The sequence below is a fragment of the Ochotona curzoniae genome, unplaced genomic scaffold, assembly GCF_017591425.1.
Source record: "Ochotona curzoniae isolate NIBS_2020 unplaced genomic scaffold, NIBS_Ocur_1.0 contig_3520, whole genome shotgun sequence".
Taxonomy (NCBI): Eukaryota; Metazoa; Chordata; class Mammalia; order Lagomorpha; family Ochotonidae; genus Ochotona; species Ochotona curzoniae.
The window spans coordinates 4,431,491-4,448,960 of NW_024465894.1; the positions used below are offsets into that span (position 1 = coordinate 4,431,491).

Below are 17,470 nucleotides of genomic sequence, written 5' to 3' on the forward strand. Positions count from 1 at the left end.
ACCCACTGCCCTTCCTGCCCACCCAGCCTTCTCTGGGCTAGAGCAGAAAGGAGTGAGCTGTCTCCTGTGCCCACCTCCCCTTAGCTCCCCTGTGGCCTGGGTGGGGACCCGGTGGCCCCCAGCTTGGGAGTGTGACCCTCACTTCCCTGACCCCCAGCTTGCTGGCCTCTAAGAACACTTCTGGCAGATGCTCCGATGCTCCCCTCCACACCAGAGCTGAGGCTGAAATTGTGAAAAACATCCAGTACCCTGGTGGGTACCCAAGGCCTGCTGGGCACTCAGCCCACCTGGGGTTCCCCCTGCCCTGCAGTCACGTGCCTGTTACCACTCCCTATCCCCCTGTGGGCCTCCTCCTGAGAGAGCAGCATTTTCTATAGCTGCAGGCCCCTGTTGGAAGTGGGCGATGTATAGCCTTTCCAGTTGGCTCTGCCTGTGGCTGCTGGCATGGCGCCAGCCCTGGTCCAGCTGCAGTGCCCTTGCCTCCTTCCTTCCCAGCTGGTGGCAGGGTTGAGCTGAGTCACAGGGTTAGAAGGAACTAGAGCCAGTCTCCCCTGCCTGACTGCCTGTGACATGTGCACTCTGTTGGTGCTGTCACCACGCACAGCCTCCCGGTGTGTGTTGGGGGCAGGTTAACGGGATGAGCTTCCTGTGTCAGCAGTAGCTGCAGCCCTGCCATGGCTCAGCTGGGAGAACAGAACCAGTGAGAGATGGGCTCCTATGCCTGAAGGGAAGAGCTCCTGACAGTGCTGGTGCTGAGCCCAGCCCATGGCCTCATCTGCTCCTCACAGAGAACCAAAGGCAGGAGCCAGACCCAGGAGTGCCTGACCCAAAGTCCACACCCTAAGCACTGTGCTTAGGGTGCTGTGTGCAAGGCTGGGGGGGTTGGGACTCAGGAGTGCCTGGCCTGTGCTGTGACAGAACCCATGTGAACGTGACACAGGAGCCAGCACAGAGTCAGCAGCTTTTGTGTTTATTTCTCTGTGAGAACTGAGTGGCGCGGCTGTTCTCTGCCCAGCTGTGAGTCCCGTAGAGGCTGGGGAGATGAAGCGAGGGGGTCTTTGTGGGGCACCCGGACCCCACCCTGAACAGTGGCAAGCCACTTCTCAGCTCGCTGGGGGCTCCACACAACCTGCCTGTCCCCTTGGTGGTCCTCACAAGCAGCCAGCCCTTTACACGGCCCCCCTTGCTGGCAACACGATGAGAAACGATATGCGAGTCCAACCAAACGGGGAAGCCCTCGCCATGAGCCATGGCCAGCACGTGGGACCCGTGGGACAGACAGGTGTCATTCTCCTTTTGCTCAGCGTGTAGGTCCCTGTGCAGCCATGAGGCACAGCCCTTATCCACAGGTCAGTGCGACTAACGCACAGCCAGGAGCCCAGCTCCTCTGGTCGGAGGCCAGGGTATCCTCCTGTGGGGCTGGCCAGAGAGGGAGAGGATGAGGGCTGGGCTGTCGAGGCCCGCTGGTGTCCCTCAGCAGCTACCTGCGCAGCCCAGGCTGTGCTCAGTGCACACACGCCCTGCTGCCGGCTTGCAGCCAGGCTTCCCACAACAACAGCCTCTTACACACTCGGCTGCTTTGGGGAAGCTCCCAGTCAGTTTCCAGCCTCTCAGCAGTGGGGGAGACACAGCCGGTACTTCAGGGGAATGTGGGCTGGGGGCAGGAGGCTTCACTTCATCTCTGCTCCTAAACTCCCTCCCCACCCCCGAGCGGCAGAGGATGGCCTGATTCCTCCAGACACAGCAGCCAGGGAGCAGGGCACCTGAACCTGCGGCCACCCTGCAGCCTTGCCCACGAGAGCAGAGGGCTTAACACGGGCAGCGGGAAGCTGTGGTTCTGCCCCTGAGGATCGGAGTGCCAGATGTTGGGCTGAGCCATTTGGGCCTGGGCAGCCGGAAAAGCCGGCTCCTTTCCTGCCCAACATAACCCTTGCTCCAAGGGCTCCTTCGACCATGGGGGGGGGGGGGCTGAATTAGCCTAGGAAGGGTGTCCAGCTCACACGCCTGTGTGGCACATCACGGTTCCTGGCTCAGAACCAGCATCCCAAAGGCACCAAGTTCACCTTGCCAGGTCTGATCTCAGTGTGGGGCTCCTGGCCATAGTCTAGACCTGAAAGAAAACCAAGGCCAGAAGAGATGGTGAAACGGGCGCCTTCCTGCCTCCACACGGGAGGACAGAGTGCGCTGGAGACTAGAAAGCGGTAATTTTAGATTCTCAGGTGAAGACAACTGAAACAACGCATGAGCTAAACGGGTCCCTCCATGTCCTTGCTGGCAACGAGCTGCCAGGGACAGGGCAGTGACCAGGGGCTGGGCCCATGCTCGGCCAACAGGGAGCAGGGCCGGCTCATGGCAGATCCTGCGGGTGTGGGTACCTCCTGGGCAGGGTCCCCAAGCCCTTCACAAGCTCTCGCTTCAGCTAGCAGCAGGAGGCAGGTGTGCTGCTGCAGTGCCGTGTGACGGGTGGCCTGAATGAGAAAGTTCTCAGCATTTCGGCTGTGAACTGAAGGTTTAGAAACAGGAAGAAATCGTGCAAGCCACGGGGCTTCGCAAGGCTGCTCCAGAGCCTGCCCCCAGCCCGAGGTTCAGAGGAAGTCTGGCCCTGGCCTTCTTTCTTCTGAGGAATCCAGTGATGGAGTCATGGAGGGGTCAGGGGGACATGAAAGCAAACCTCTCAAGTCCAAGTTTACTTCTGGTTAACTGGGGGTGTGTAGGAGGCGGAGCCTAAGCCCTCAGGCCAGTCCTGAGCTGAGCCATTCCTGACACCCAGAGCCCCACGGCTGGAGGCGGGACAGACAGGAGAGAGCATGGCCTGGTCCTGCAGGTCCCAAGGCTCCAGTGGCCCAGGCAGGCAAGGTCAGAGGCCCGGGGAACGGCACAGGAGGATGTAGGCGGCCCTCACTTCACTAGCACACGACTGGCAGGGGGCTGTGTGTATATACAGGTGTGTATGTACACACACAAGAGCACACGTGCCTGACCCCCAGGGTCCCAGCACAGGGACCAACGGAACAAGACTGCAGGGAACCTGGAGCAGGAAAGGGGTCTAGTGGAACGGGCAGGACCATGCAGGAAGGGGACTAGCGAGGAGCAGGCTCTCCCTGCTTCATAAAATGCTTGAATTCCAACCATATCAGGACAGCCCTGGCTGCCGGCTTAGTCCATGCCCTCTCGTTTCTCTCTCTCTCTCAGGCACTCAGACCTTACAGAACAGGCTGGCCTTCCCCTGAAGGACTTCACGGTTGCATGCGGGGTACAGGATGGCTCCCCCAGAGGGCAGAAGGAGGCCTTCCTGGGCCCTCCCACTGAGGCCCAGGCTCCGGTAAGACTCCAGGCAATAGCAGCTGCCCCTCACTCCAGGACAAGGGCCTGCAGCTGCGGCTGACCTCAGCCAGGCCTGCCTTGCCTCGACATCCATCCTGGGCCACGGCTCTCAACAGGCTCCCCAGCAGGCTGCTCCTCTCTCAGGCCGGCAGCTGCTTCCCTGGCTTCCACACCATGGGCAGCCACTCTGCCTGGCTCCCTGGGCAGAAGATGCACGTTTCCAAAGAGGTTGTTTGGCTCCAAAAGCCTAGAAAGGTCCAAGTTCAGAAGGCTCCAGGGCCCTGACGTCACTTGCCATCTCATCTCCTCAGAGGGTGCCTGGTGCATGCGCCTCTGAAGGCACTGTGGGTACCACGGGCAGCCTTGGCACCGTCACAGCAGCTCCTGCTCGTCATCCTCGGAGCCCGAGGGGCCCTGGCGCACCTCCTCGTACCACTTGTTGGTGAGTGTTTTCATCTGGATGCGCCCATGGTGGAGGTCCTGGGGCGGGAGACACAAGCAAGCTTTGCTTAGTGGGCAGGGTCAAGGCGGATGTTGCTGGCAGCACCGTGTGTGTGTGTGTGGGGGGGGAGGATGGCAAGGTGAAGGGCCACAGGCAATTGCAGTGTGAAGACTATGGCCGGGTAGGGTGTAGTTTTTGTGGGGTGCAGATAAGCACAGGTGCCATTGGAAGTAGCACATGTTGGAACCACAGTCTCTGCTCCCAGCTGCCACTCCCACCTGTGTGACCTGGAGGACTCCTTCGCTACCTGGGCCTCAGTCTACCCAGGGAGGTGCCCACTGCAGCCACTGCTTCCGCTGCTGAAGATAAGGGCAGCTCCTGTGTGCAGTGCCTGACATCTTGCTGGATCATGCATACTGACTGCTACTGTGATCATCTGGGGCCCAGGCATGTGGCTACAGGGCAGTACTGGTGTTCGGAGGAAGGGCACGAGAGAGGCGTGGTCGGGAAACTGCATGGTGCAGCTGCAGCTCTACCCAGTCTCAGCAGCTGATGGGTCCCAAGTGTATCACCCGGAACAGCACACTGCAGCACGGCTCCCGCTACTACAGCAGCACAGGCCAGGCCAAGCAGAGGCGGGACTCCAAGGTATACCCACACAAGCTTCCCCACTCTGCCCTCTTGGCTGCTGTGGGTACCAGCCCCATCCTACCTCCTGTGTCAGCCTCCGTGTGAAGAAGGGGTTCAGGTACTTGGCATCCAGCCACATGAAGCCTTTGAGGTCCTGCCGCTTGATGTAGTGGGCTTCATACTCCTCCTCGGTGAGCTCTGACAAGTGCTCCGACTCGATGGTGTTGCCCTGGCATGGGGGGAAGGGCCAGGATTTTGTCAGCTGGCACTGGCAGCTCCCCTAAGTGCCCATAGCACCCAGGCATACCTGGCAGCCAGTGGCCCCAACCTTAACTGCACTGGACAACCAGTGCATGCCACTGGAGCACCAAGGAGCCCCTGGGAAGGTCGTGAGAGCAGGGTGGGTGTGGCGAGAGCCTGCCTAGTGATACTGCCTCGGGCCCAGGCTGGGCTCGGTGTCCAAGTTCATCACGTGACCCTGATGTGCAGCCATGACTGGGAACTGCCACTCTGTTATCTTGTTGCCAACAAACTGAACCATGGCAGCTCCTTTTGTTGTATTTTGCAACAGAAGCTATTGTTCCATTGTGGGCAGGAGTTTGACAGTCAAGCAGTATAGGCGGGAACAAATCCCAGCTGGCACTGGAGAGGGGTGAAGGGAAGACCCCAGGTACTGGGTGGTCTGGAGGCTCCACTTCTGATCCAGCTCCTGGTAATGTCTGGGAAAGCAGCAGGGAATGGCCCAAGTTGGGGCTGACATGGTGGCTCAACAGGCTAATCCTCTACCTGTAAGTGCCAACATCCTGTGTGGGCACCAGTTCGTGTCATGGCTGCTCTACTTCTGACCCAGCTCTCTGCGTATGGCCTGGGAAAGCAGCAGTGGGGGATGGCTCAAAGCCTTAGGCCATCCCTGTACTCGCTCCTGGCTCTCAGCTTTGGATCGGCTCAGCTCCGGCCACTGTGGTCATTTGGGGAGTGAACCATCAGATAGAAGATCTTTCTTTCTTCTCTCCTTCTCTCTCCAGAATCTTAAAAAACAAAAAATACCTACTTGGGCCCTTGCACCCATGCAGATGACCCGGAAGGATTTCCTGGCTCCTGGCTCCTGGCTTCAGCCTAGCCCAGCCCTGGCTGTTGTGAGCAGTTGGGGAGTGAACCAGTGGATGGAAGAGCTCTCTGTTGCTCTACTTTTCAAACAGGCACAAGCATAGGTCTGTGCAAGAAAAACCCCAGTGCCATGTGTCCGCTGCCGGCCGTGGCGGGCAGCAGCTCTGCCCCAGGGCACTGACCATCTTCTCCGTCTTGCTGAGGTTCACGTCCTTCTTGCTCCTGCGGCGCGCCTTGGCGTCCTCGATGTCCATCAGGCGGATGAGGGGCATGGTGCTGCCACCCAGCAGCAGGATGGTGAAGAGCACAATGATGATGGTGGTTGTGCCGATGAGCTGCCGCTTCTCCATGGGCTCCAAGTCCAGGTGCAGGCTCAAGGCATAGGGGATGGCTCCCCGCAGGCCTGGGGGCGCGGGAGGGGCGGTGCACAGGGAAGGGCTGGGATGAGCCAAGCAGGGGGAGGGCAGAGGCCAGACCGCCTGGGGACCCGGCCCCACCCAGCTCACAGCCAGCGGGGCATTGCCCACCGCAGGGCAGGCGTTCAGGACAGTGGAGAAGACCGCATGCTCTCTCTGTATTGGGGATCCTTTCTCTAGGATCCTTCTCCAGGACCGGCCCTCTGCCTAGACATTCATGAGTCGGCTTACCACTGAACCACATGATGAACATCATCTTTGGGGTGATTTTGTGATCACGGAAGAAATTCAGGAGATAGGAAAGTGGGAAGATGTTCACAGCTCTGCCGAACAGCACAAGCACCTGTGAAGGGCAACAGATTTGATCTCAGACCAAAACGTCTGGGAGTGACAGCTAGAGCTGGAGCAGCCCACATGCCACACCCAGTGTCCTTACAGCACTATCCTGACCCATGGCCGACCAGAGTCCTTGTGTGGGGACAAACCTTTGTACCTCACACTTAAGCAGTTGGAAAAGAGGACTAATGAGGTATCAATGAGGGCTTAGGACAAGATGGAGAACATCGACAAATGCCAAGAGGCCATGCCCAAACACCCAGAGACTGATTTCAGGTGGCCCCCCTGTCGATAGGAGGGGAGGCTGGGCCCAGTAACGCCCCACCTGAAGGGAGCGCCCAGGCCGCTCCACAAGGAGCTCAACTGCCGGGCCTGGCTGGTATCTGCCATGGTTTCTGGTTGCCAGCTGTCTGCAAGGGTGTGGCAAGTCCTAACAACCACCACAGTATGTGGTTTAAATGGAGCCCTGGTGGCTTCTCGGGCCCGTTTGCTCATTTACTTTCATCTTCATCTTGGCTAAGCATCTCACAGGTTCAGTCTCGATACATTTACATTCCAAAAACGATCTGACAAAGTAGGTGCTATGTTTCGGGCTCTATGTTACGATCAAGGAAACTGAAGCATAAAAATTTCAATGAATTAGGAAGGAAGTGGCAGATCTGTCTTTCAACCTGGTTCAAAATCCAAAGCCAGACTGCACCTGGAGGGGTTGCCTGTGACATCTGTCCTGATTAGCTGCTGCCATGGCAGGCCGGCCTGCTCAGGTGCTCGTGCAGGGCACCCCCACCTCCCTGCCAGCCATGGACATCTAACCTGCCACTCCCAGGGCTGGGCCTCCTCTACCTTGCTGTGACAGATGTCAGTCCATCCTGGCCGCTGGGAGAGCTTCCTCCCCAGTCTTGGTTGCTGGCTTCCCCAAACTGTGCCGGCTCAGGGGTCAGTGCCAGCAATAAAAACTCCAGGAGACAAATTAGGACCCGAGAGAGGAGGGAGCTGTGCCTCGGAAGTGACTTAAAGGAACAAAGGAGCTAAAATGACAAGGGATCCATGAGGGAGAGGAGCAGGTGCCAGCAGGAACCTCCCGGTACAGGAGGAGGAGCCAAGAGGAGCCCTGAGGGGCTGCATGTCGCCTCCCTCGATGTCCCAAAGGGAGGTGATTCTGCAGTAATACATTTAATTGCAAACAGTTGGCAATTTTGTTCTTTATACATTTTCCTTTTCCTGTACATTGATACTTTTACATGGTCATGGACAATTGAATACTCAATTTTGAAGTCTGCATTTACCACAGACCACAAACACACAAAAACATGTACTTCTGAAAGAAGGTCATAACATCTACAGATAGGAAAATTACCTTTCTCCCTTTCTATTTGTGACTTTTATTTAAAAAGAAACATTCAACATAAGGGTGTCCTCTATACAGCTGTTTGTTAACTTGGGACAATTAACAGTTGCATAAATGAATCAAGAACATATGATTATTGATCTACAAATAAGTGAACAGATAAAAAACAAGGTAAATACTTACTATGCACCAGATGACAAAGGAAATTTCAAACTTGTGAGGGAAACTAAAAATGGACAGGCCAAGAAATGCAAACACGCATGTTTCTGAAACGAACCAAAGAATGGATTATTTAGCCCCGACAGTCTTCTTCCAGTGGAGCCCCGAACTATGAAGCAAGCAGACACTCAGCAGACAGAAGCCAACATAACACCCTGCCCTTCTCGGGGAAACGCTGCATGTTTTGGTCAGCCTTGTACTACCCTCATCCTTCCCTTCCACACCAGCGACACAACTCTGCTGCGGAGTCTCCCAGAGTGACGGGTCAACCGGCAAATCCTGCCGGGCGAACCGTAGGCCAAGGATCTGTCCAGTGGCTAACATCGTCATCAGTGAGGACGCCTGACGGAACAGCTGGCAGAGCCGCCACAGGGCAACCGCAGGGGCCTCTGGGTCACGTTCCTGCCAGAGGGCAAATCAAGTGACTGACTTCAAAGTTTGGAGCAGGCGTAAAACACCAGCAGGACCACAGGAAGAGACTCACTGTCAATTCCTGGCTCTGCTTCCAAAGCCAGAAAGAACTAAACAGTTGCCCAGGTATTCTAAGAAAAAGCACCTTATAAATCTCCAGGCTCTCTGCTTAGACCGTGACGTCCCCACAATAGCCTTAGAATTCTGGAGACAATGCCTGCACAGGCCAGTAGCTGAGCAGTGTAAGCAGCAAGGCTGTTTAGCTGTTTAAAGACACTCCAGGGTGCTTTTCCTTCAATTGAGGTGTTTTTTTTTTTTTTTTTTTTTAATTGGAAAGTCAGATATACAGAGAGGAGGAGAGACAGAGAGGAAGATCTTCCATCCGATGATTCACTCTGCCGGGATTAGAACTTACACCCATATGGGATCCCAGCGCATGCAAGGCAAGGACTTCAGCCACTAGGTTACTGCGCTAGGTCCCAGGGTCTTTTTAAAAACAGCCATGGGCAGCCCCATTTCCCATCCAGCTCCCTGCTTGTGGTTTGGGAAAGCAGTCGAGGACGGCCCAAAGCCTTAGGACCCTGCGCCTGCCTGGGAGACCCAGAGGAGGCTCCTGGCTTTGGATCAGCTCAGCTCTGGTCGTTGCGGTCACTGGGGGAATAAATATTCAGCTGGATTTTCCTTTCTGACTGTCCTCTCTGTTTATCTGACATTCCAATTTAAAAAAAAAAGGCACAGCCACAAGCTGGACGACATATTCCCTGTTTCCTTCTGTAGAATTTTGCTTTTATCCAGTGAATATTTTTGTGCTCTTCCCACGTGGGACACATGCAGTCCTACGTTTTGCTTTTCGCTGGCAGCACAAACCCTAGCAACACGGACGCAGCATCGCTCACTGAACCGATGAACTTCTCAAACACAGCTGAATTCCCAGTGGCTGACTGTTGTGTTGAAGGGCACAAACACTCTCCAAATGAGAATGTGTCGGTGTGTGAGCCTGTCACCAAGGCCTGGTTTCCAGATACCCAGGCCACAAGTGAGGATTCCCAAAGTTCAACTTGGCCAATCCAATGGATATTAAACGGGATTTAATGGCTGTTTTATTGTATGTTCCCTTAAGGGAAGAGTCATTATTAGAATTTGCAGGCTCGCCTTCCTGAGAGAGGTATGGGAAAATGACCCATGGTCCAGGAATGAAGCCCTAGCTGCAAGCCTGATTCCTGACCATGGCACTGTGGGCAGGTCACCTGACCTCTTGTGCCTTAAGGCTCTGCAAGGCCGGCCCCGCCTCCTGGCCTAGAGCAGAGCCCTCAAAATCAGGTAAGCCCCCTTGAAATGCAGGGTAGATGCTGGGGGTGAGGCTGGGACCCAGCCACATGGGGCTGGCTTAAAGGGACAGTCTGAGTAGCTCCTTCACCCCTAGGTTGAAATAAGGATGGGGGTGTGGGGGTGAGTGTGGGACCAGTAAGAGCTCAAAGAAAAATTGCTTAAAAGCAAAATGCATGATGGTCTACTTGTGCTCCAAGAGAACCCCCCCAAGTTCAAGTTCACAAGGATGCTTTGTGAACAAAGAGCTCTGGGGCCACAACGCCTAGGAAAGCTGGAACTACATCTCTTGTTAGAACGTTGACAGTGCACAGTCACTGGAAAGTCTGGCAGCTGATGAACTTGTTAAACTTGATTTAACCTGGGATTTTAAACTTTTTTTTATTTATTTAAATTGTGGAGCCTCTTTCATCCAACCCTCACCAATGTCATTTTCAAGAAATACATTTTCAGAAATGTTCACCATCAGTTGTTCACATTATTTGGCGTCTTAAAATTGTGTATTTATTTAACGTTCCATTTACGAGGTGTTCAGTTTGCTTTACTGGCTCATGAAGCCAGAGGAATCAACAGAAGAGGCGGCAGTGTTGGGCTCTGCGGAACTTGCTGCCAGGGAGAATCTCAGCTGACGCCCAGGGCAGCGGGAGGAGAGGCGATGATGAACCACGACCGCCGAGGCGGGACTCACCGCACAGGAAGGCCACGGTCCGCAGGGTCTGCTGCATGAGGATCTGGGTGACCGGGGAGAGGTTGTGGTGCGTGTAGTGCGACATCACGATGCCCGAGAAGAGGATGGCCATGATGCCTGCAGCAAGAGGGGGCAGAGCGCAGCTGTGAGTGGATCTGCCATGTGACAGCCACGCCACGCCTCACACCGCTTGCTGTCCCTGTGGCCCAGACTAAGAGAGGGCTGAGGCCTTCCAAGGTGCCAGAACAATGTCTCTCTCTTCTAACCCTGGTTCCTGAGAGATACCTGCACTCAGCTTCTTATGGGAAATCTCAGAATTCAAATGACAGCAACTGCTCAAGAATTAAAAATTTTTCTGCATAAACCCCAGTTGGAGGTTGGGTTCTGAGTGTTCCTGCCACCTGTGCACTTCATCTACTTATGTGGAAAATGGGCCACCTAGGGCGGCATTGTGACGTTACAGGTTAAGTCCCTGCCTGTACCACCTGCATCCCATTTGGGTGCTGCCCTTTTCAATCGAGAACTGTGCTAATGCACCTGGGAAAGAAGATGGCTCTCATACATGAAATGGGCATTGAAGCCTTGTTCAACCCAACCAGCCCCACTATCCAGCCCACACATGTGTTGGCGGGTGCCACTCTATATCTGTCCCAGTCCTGGTTCTCATGCTCACCAGTTGGAGTGGCAACCCAGGAGGGAGGTGTCTACTGTTTCCCTACTGGGCCTATTCCCACTCTCCTATCATGCACTCTCCAGGTGGTTCTGCAGTTTAACTTGACAGAATGTGCCCCCCCATGTCAGAATCTGCCAGCTGATACTGCAGCAGAGCCCAACCAACCCACACCCACTCTGACTTATGTTTGCACCAGTAGAACAGTCAACCCAACCTGGCTTTCCCCTAGTCCAGCTCACACAAGGCCAACAGACATTGTAGCCCTGCCTGGTCTGGTCTGCCCCCATCCCAACCCACGCTCTCCAGTGGGACTGGTGGTCCAGCAGGGGAGCCCTCAATATTCCTCTACCAGCTTTGCCCCCTCCCCACTTGGTCTCAGGTGTGCTGGTTGGGTGCTGTGGCTCAGTCTGGCATGGCCCGCCTCACCTCGGCATTTGCCAGTGGATGCTATAGCCTGGCCGGGCCCAGCTCACCTCCAATTTCAACTCCCGCCGGTGGGGATTACAGCCTAGCCCAGTCCAGCTGGCCCCCAGTCCTGGCCCTCATGTAAACTGGCCCAGCCCACACACCATTCTGGTTCTCAGATTCGCCAGCGGGTAATATGAACTGGCCCAGCCTGGTCCCCCCAACCTCCAGACCTGCACCAAATGTATGCCGGTGGGTACTACTCCCTGGCCTGGTCTAGGCTGCTCCCTATTGTGGTTCTTGCACTCACCTGCAGGGACTGTGTCTTGACAGAGGAGTTACCCAAGCTCCTTCATTAGAACCTCTCCCAATGCCAGATCTTGCGCACACAGTGGGTCCATGGGTCAGCCCTACTTAGTCTACCTCCTGTCCTAGCAGGAACAGTGGCCTTTCCTGACTGGCCTTCACCCATTCTGGTTTTTACTGTTGGGTGTTACAGCCCAGCCAAGCCTGGTCCACAGCTCCCACATGGCTCAGCACAGGGAGAGACTTAGCCTAGCCTGTCCTACATCTATATCATGGTTCTCATGAGTACCAGTGGGTGCTGGAGTCTGGCCCAGTCTGGCCAACCCCAGACCCAGTCCATACTTGTGCTGAGGGACACTGCAGCCATGTCCAGACCACACAACATTCCCCACTCTGGCCTTTGTATTCACAAGTGGGAACCACAACCCAACCAGAGCATCCCCTTTGCTCCGCAACCAGGCCTGTCCCCAGCCACAGATTTGTGTGTGCCAGTGGTTGCTCTGACCCAACTTGGCCTAGTTCCTCTCCTGTCATGATTTTTGCTTTTGGATGCTATATCCTGGCATGACCCGGCCTGCCCCTAGTCCCACAACTCACTGGCTGGTGCTGGGACCTGGCCCTGCTTCGTCTGCTTCCATCCCTGGCTCATGCAAACCAGCAGGTGAGACAGCCACTCCAGCCTGGTTTCCACACTTGCCAGTAGGCTTAGGTTTGCTTGCCCCTGCCTGGTCTGCATAAGTAAATCTTAAGCACAGCGCTGGTGCAAAGGGAACTCCTAGGAACAGCTTGCAGGCAGGGAGTGATTGTAAAGTACCATATGATGACACAGATGCGTGAAGGTCATCAGACAGACAGGCACATGGGACCTTTATGGCAGGTGCTTTGTTTAGAGACTGCCAACTCTTACCTCTGCACGGACAGGAGGAGCCCAGTCCCTTACTGGGCTGGTGGGGCCTGGACCTGCTCTCGCCCAGCCATGCTGACTTCCCTGCTTTCTTGGAGCCTGATAAGACGGGCCCAGAAGCCCCCTGGCATCTACTGTTCCCCAGCCCTCCTTCCTCAGCTCTTCCCCGCAGCCCGGGCCAGTGCCACCTCCTCGGGGAGACCAACCTAACCAGGCCAGTGGCCTCCTTCCCTCACAGGCACCACACTGGGCTGCTCTCCATCCTGTCACTCTGCGTGGCCCCCAGGTCCCTATCGCTCCTCTGCAGCACACGTGTTGGCTGACATGCATACTTCCTTCTTTTTTTTTTAAATCATAAGTATGTTTCATGTTATCAACAATGAATTAAAAAAAACAGTAAATAGGCTTTCATGACATTAAAAGGGATACACAGTTAATAAAATACAACCTACATATTCCTATTTAACCAGGTAGAAGGACAAGAACTTCATCAGGAAGTGGACGCTGCCCTTGTCCTTGTTCGGGAGTGACTGCAGCAGAAGATGGGCTTAAGACAAGGAGCAAAGAACAAGAAGCCACACACAGCAGAGAACGGCTACCAGCATCACTAAAGCTCTGCCTCACTCTGTGTCCCCAGTGCCTTTCTTCTGATAAACTCAAGAGCGAATCTCCCTCCAAGCAAGTGACAATACACCTCCCCAAAATAAAAACAAGAAAGCAAACAATTAAAACCTAAAATTCAGACAGGAGTCACTCCATTCCACACATATTATGAAAAATAAACTTTCTTCAATATTTCACTTATTTTACTTCATAGAATCCACTGAAATAACATCACATGCTAACTGAACATACATACTTCCTTTCTGCTGCAGGCAGGAACTGGCCTTGTCTGGTCCGCCACGATGCAGACAGCTGGGACAGTTCCTGGCACAGGGGCAGGCATCTAACCAATGCTCACTGAGCAGCTCAACAAATCATGTTTTCCATTTCCTTTCTTAAAATTTAACAGTTTGTTTTGGAACTTGATCTTTCCTATTAGTGGATGACCAGGTCATCACGTCCACTCTTTCTCCTAGCAGCAGGCCATGGAAGGCCATGGATCCACACCTCTGCCCATGGAGGTGTTCCACCTGCAGCTGGGCTTAGGCTGCCACTTGGCAGGAGGTGTGAGGCCCTGATCCACGCTGCCCTCATTTATTAGCCCCAAAGTCCCTGCTCTGCAGTTCATCTTCTGTGGCTCCGCCCAAGCTCCCCCGTGTTTGTGAGCCTGGGCTTGTGTAGGGCCGCAGTGGGCTCTGCTCTCATCCTTGATCCTTCAGAGCCGATGGCCCAGCAGCCAGCCTCACATCAACTGCAGTGAGGGAGGAAAGCAGTTCATGCCCAGGCATTAGACCATGACTCCTCAGGGGGTCTTTCACCAGCCCCTTGCCCTTGCCCACTCTGCCTTTCAAGTAGGTACGTTCATCTTAAAAACCACTTGGCTGGAGTGTGTTGCAGCTGCCAGCCCTTTTAGGTATGCAAGTCCCAGACCCAGCTGCTCTGCTTCGGAGTCCTCCCTGCCACTGCACCTGGGAAAGCATCAAATGCAGCCTGCATGCCTGGTCCCTGCCACCACAGCGAGACCCAGAATGGAGTTTGTGGTGCCAGGCTTTGGCCTGGCCCGGCTCAGTTCTGTATGAACGAAACAGTAGATGGAAGACCTCTCTCTCCTGCTTGCTCTTGTTTTACTTTTTAAATAAATACTTTTAAAACAAACAAACTTAAAACCAAAGATTCCAAGAATTGTTTGCTTTTACTGAGGAGTAACCAGAGCGACTTCACGCCTCGCTGTGCTGAGGGTGAGAAGGCGCTCTCCACTCATCCTGCCGGGACCACAGGGCACTGGGCCAAGACCAAAGCAGGAGGCACAGCCTCAACGATGCTCCCCCGCAGGGCTGACTGGGCGGGCCCGCCTGTGGTGCTGAGTCTAGGACCAAGGAAGTGGGCACTTTTACATGGCTAACGAGAGATCGAGCTCAGAGTCAGACCCAAACACTGTGTCCGTAACAGGCCCAGGGTTCATGACTCCCAGGATGAGGAAGTCCTGCATGGAACCACACATGGTTAGTCCTTTGTGATGCGCAGGAAAAGGGGCTTACAAAGGAAAAAAAGAGCAAAACCTCCCCCTTCTCATGTGCGCCCTGCTTGCCACTGGGGGGCCCCTGCAGCACATGAGGGCCAGCCCGTCTGCTCTGAAGACCTTGCCTGAAAATCACCCAAAGGCCAAGAGGTTCGCAGCCACTTCCCACACCTGCTGCTGGCCTGCACGGCTTTGTCCTCACTGTGTGTGTGTAGCAAGGTCCCCAAGTCTACAGAAAGTGTGACTACTCTGAAAGGAAAACCAAGAAAACCCACCTCCTGTTTCCATCACTAATTCCAACTGGGGCCCGAATTGCATCTTTGAGTGATGATCATCTCAAGGGGGTGGGAGAACAACCTGGAAGACATCGTGAAGTGGGTGCACTGGGCGGATGACTCACAGTAAGGCCCATTTAACTGCCTAAATCAGTCAAGGTTAGCAGGAAGCTGATGGCAGGTCCCGGATGAGACCATCTCGGGGGAGCGGGCGTAGGCTCAGCAGCAGAGCCTGGAGGTCACAGGGGCTCCTCCCATGAGGAGGACCTCCCAGCTTCCTCCTCAGCAGGATCTGCTTACAGATGCCCCCGGTAACCCCAGACGGAGCAAAGCCCAAGAGAACTCTGCTCAGCTGAGTCATAAAAATCCCCGGGACTTCCATGGTGCCCTGTAGCAACGGCTGCAATGCAAATCACCATGCTTCCCCAAACAGCAAGAAAAGCTGGTAGAAGCTCTCCAAAAGTTCTCCAACTGGAGTACAGGGGAGCAAACAGGGTGGCCTAGGGGCACCAGTGTCCACATGGCTGCACCCGGGGTGTGGTGCTGGGCTGCTGCCCAACTCTAGGGCCTTCTGAGTCTGGCACTCAGCTGATTCCAGACTGCATACACCAAGACGATGCAGGGACACAGGAAGGCAGCAGCCAGACACTTCGTGAAGATGGCTCAGGACAAGAGCAGTTTGGGTTCCCATTAGCCAGAGGGGCATGAAATGCTGGGGCTCAGAAAAATGACACCCCAACTGGCGGTACCTCATGTGCTGAGTGCAGAAATCATCTGAGAATCAATGGGTCTCTGACCCCCTCCCTCCCCTCTTGGTCCTTTCTCACCCAGGGGTGGGGAAGGCCTTGGCTGCCCCAGTGTCGGCCTTAACCTAGTGGCCAGCCCCAGAGGACACTTCCATCCCCCTCAAAGTCTCAGCAACTCCTGCAGAAGAGACACCCGCATGGACTTACTCAGACAACATACGCCCCGCAGCCTTGCCAAGTTCCAGGGAATCACTTTAGGAGCAGATTCCTGCCTTGAGGTCTGTTCACTCCACCAGCAACCATTTGCTTTCTTGAAAGGCACCCACTCTCTCCAGCCCCTTTGCCCTCTGATGAGGTTAACCCTCAGGACCTTCCTTCAGCCACGCTCTGCACGGGACTGCTGAACTGAAGTACATTAGTGAAGTTGTCAGGCCTCTCCTACTCGGGCCCCCCCTTCACCTGCGTGGGAAGCTGCAGGAAAGCTCTGGAGAGCAACAGCGAGGCGCCTTTAAATCCTGAGCTGCATACATGAGGGACAAACCTCCAGCAGGAGGGGACCAAGCACCCCTCAGAGAGATGTGGGGCTGGGGGGTGTGCTTCCCTCCGCTAGCGCAGAGACCACATTACCCAGAGCCAGGCGGGCCCTCGGTGGGCACTGCCTCAGCCTTGCGGCTCTGTGCCCACCTTCTGACAGCCCACAGGCAAATCTCCACAGGACTGAGCTGGTTCTGGGGGACTCAGATGGCAAAGGGCAAGAGAAGAAGAAAAAATGAATAGACTCAACACTCCAAGGGCTGCCATCAGGGTACAGAAGGCATCAGGGGACAGGATACCAGGGCAGGTGCTATGAAGCATGCCTCACGGGCGCAAGGATTCAGAAGTGAGCAGAAACAATGAAATGAGACATGGAAGATGCAGGAACGACCTGCAGGGAATGTGTGTGGATGGACAGTGTCCACATGCCTGGTGGGGTTAACAGGAGCTCCCGCATGGCACAGGAAAAGAACAATGAACTTGGATCAGAGCAATGGACACTAACCAAAACAGAGCCCACAGGAGGCCAATGACATGCTGGCCACAAAACTGGTGTCACTGAGGTCCCAGCAGGGAAGGAGAGCGAGGAGCAGAACACTATTTAAAGAAATAAGCAAAAATTTTACAAAATTTAATGAAAGCTATGAACTTCTACAAAGTATAAGCCCAAAAAGCCTAGTGAACCCTAAGCAGAATATAAACCAAAGGGCACCAAGACACCCCCAAATCCAGGTGCTACACATCCATCGGGATGGCTCAACTTCCTCCTAAAATGTCATTATGACAATACACTGAGTACACACCACATGGCCTCATTTACCAGAGCGACACGATGCATATCAGGGGGCTCAGGGACAGGCAGAGGGCACCAGGGCAGCTGCGATCCATTGATCAAGGCCCATGGGGCCATCTACCCAGTTTACCCTGGGTAATCTATGCCTCAACAAAGTTAGGGCAAAGTTAGCCATCCGTTAGCCGGGCTCATGGTATCCCCTGCCACAGCGTCCCTTTTCCACAGCAGGTTTCCAAAGGGCCTTCTTTCCAAGGCCAGGATCAGACCAAAGGCAGCTGCTGCCTCACTTCTCCTTCACAGGGGAAGTGAGTCGGGCTCCTGACCTGCTCCCAGGCCTCCATGCCCAGGCTACCATCCCCATAATTACAAAAACTACGGATGAAGACCAGCTGCCCGCCTGTGGGTGGGAACACCAATCAAGCTCAGCCTGGCAGCTCAGGGCTGCCAACTGAGTAAAAGCAGGGA

The 17,470-nt window shown here is 54.9% G+C and overlaps 1 protein-coding gene across 4 annotated transcripts in view; it reads right to left on the bottom strand.

The window, feature by feature from the left end:
- Positions 1–2,824: 2,824 nt before the first annotated feature.
- The window catches only part of SLC9A8 (solute carrier family 9 member A8), a 58,897-nt gene continuing 44,251 nt past the window's right edge, over positions 2,825–17,470 (bottom strand). For all 4 annotated transcript variants that reach the window (XM_040981330.1, XM_040981331.1, XM_040981328.1 and 1 more), the window contains 6 exons: positions 10,248–10,364; positions 7,787–7,869; positions 6,151–6,262; positions 5,686–5,906; positions 4,479–4,625; positions 2,825–3,804 (listed from right to left, as the gene is read on the bottom strand). In XM_040981330.1, coding sequence (XP_040837264.1) covers positions 3,697–3,804; positions 4,479–4,625; positions 5,686–5,906; positions 6,151–6,262; positions 7,787–7,869; positions 10,248–10,364 — 788 coding nt within the window. In that variant the 3' untranslated portion in view covers positions 2,825–3,696. The remainder of the gene's footprint in view (positions 3,805–4,478; positions 4,626–5,685; positions 5,907–6,150; positions 6,263–7,786; positions 7,870–10,247; positions 10,365–17,470) is intronic.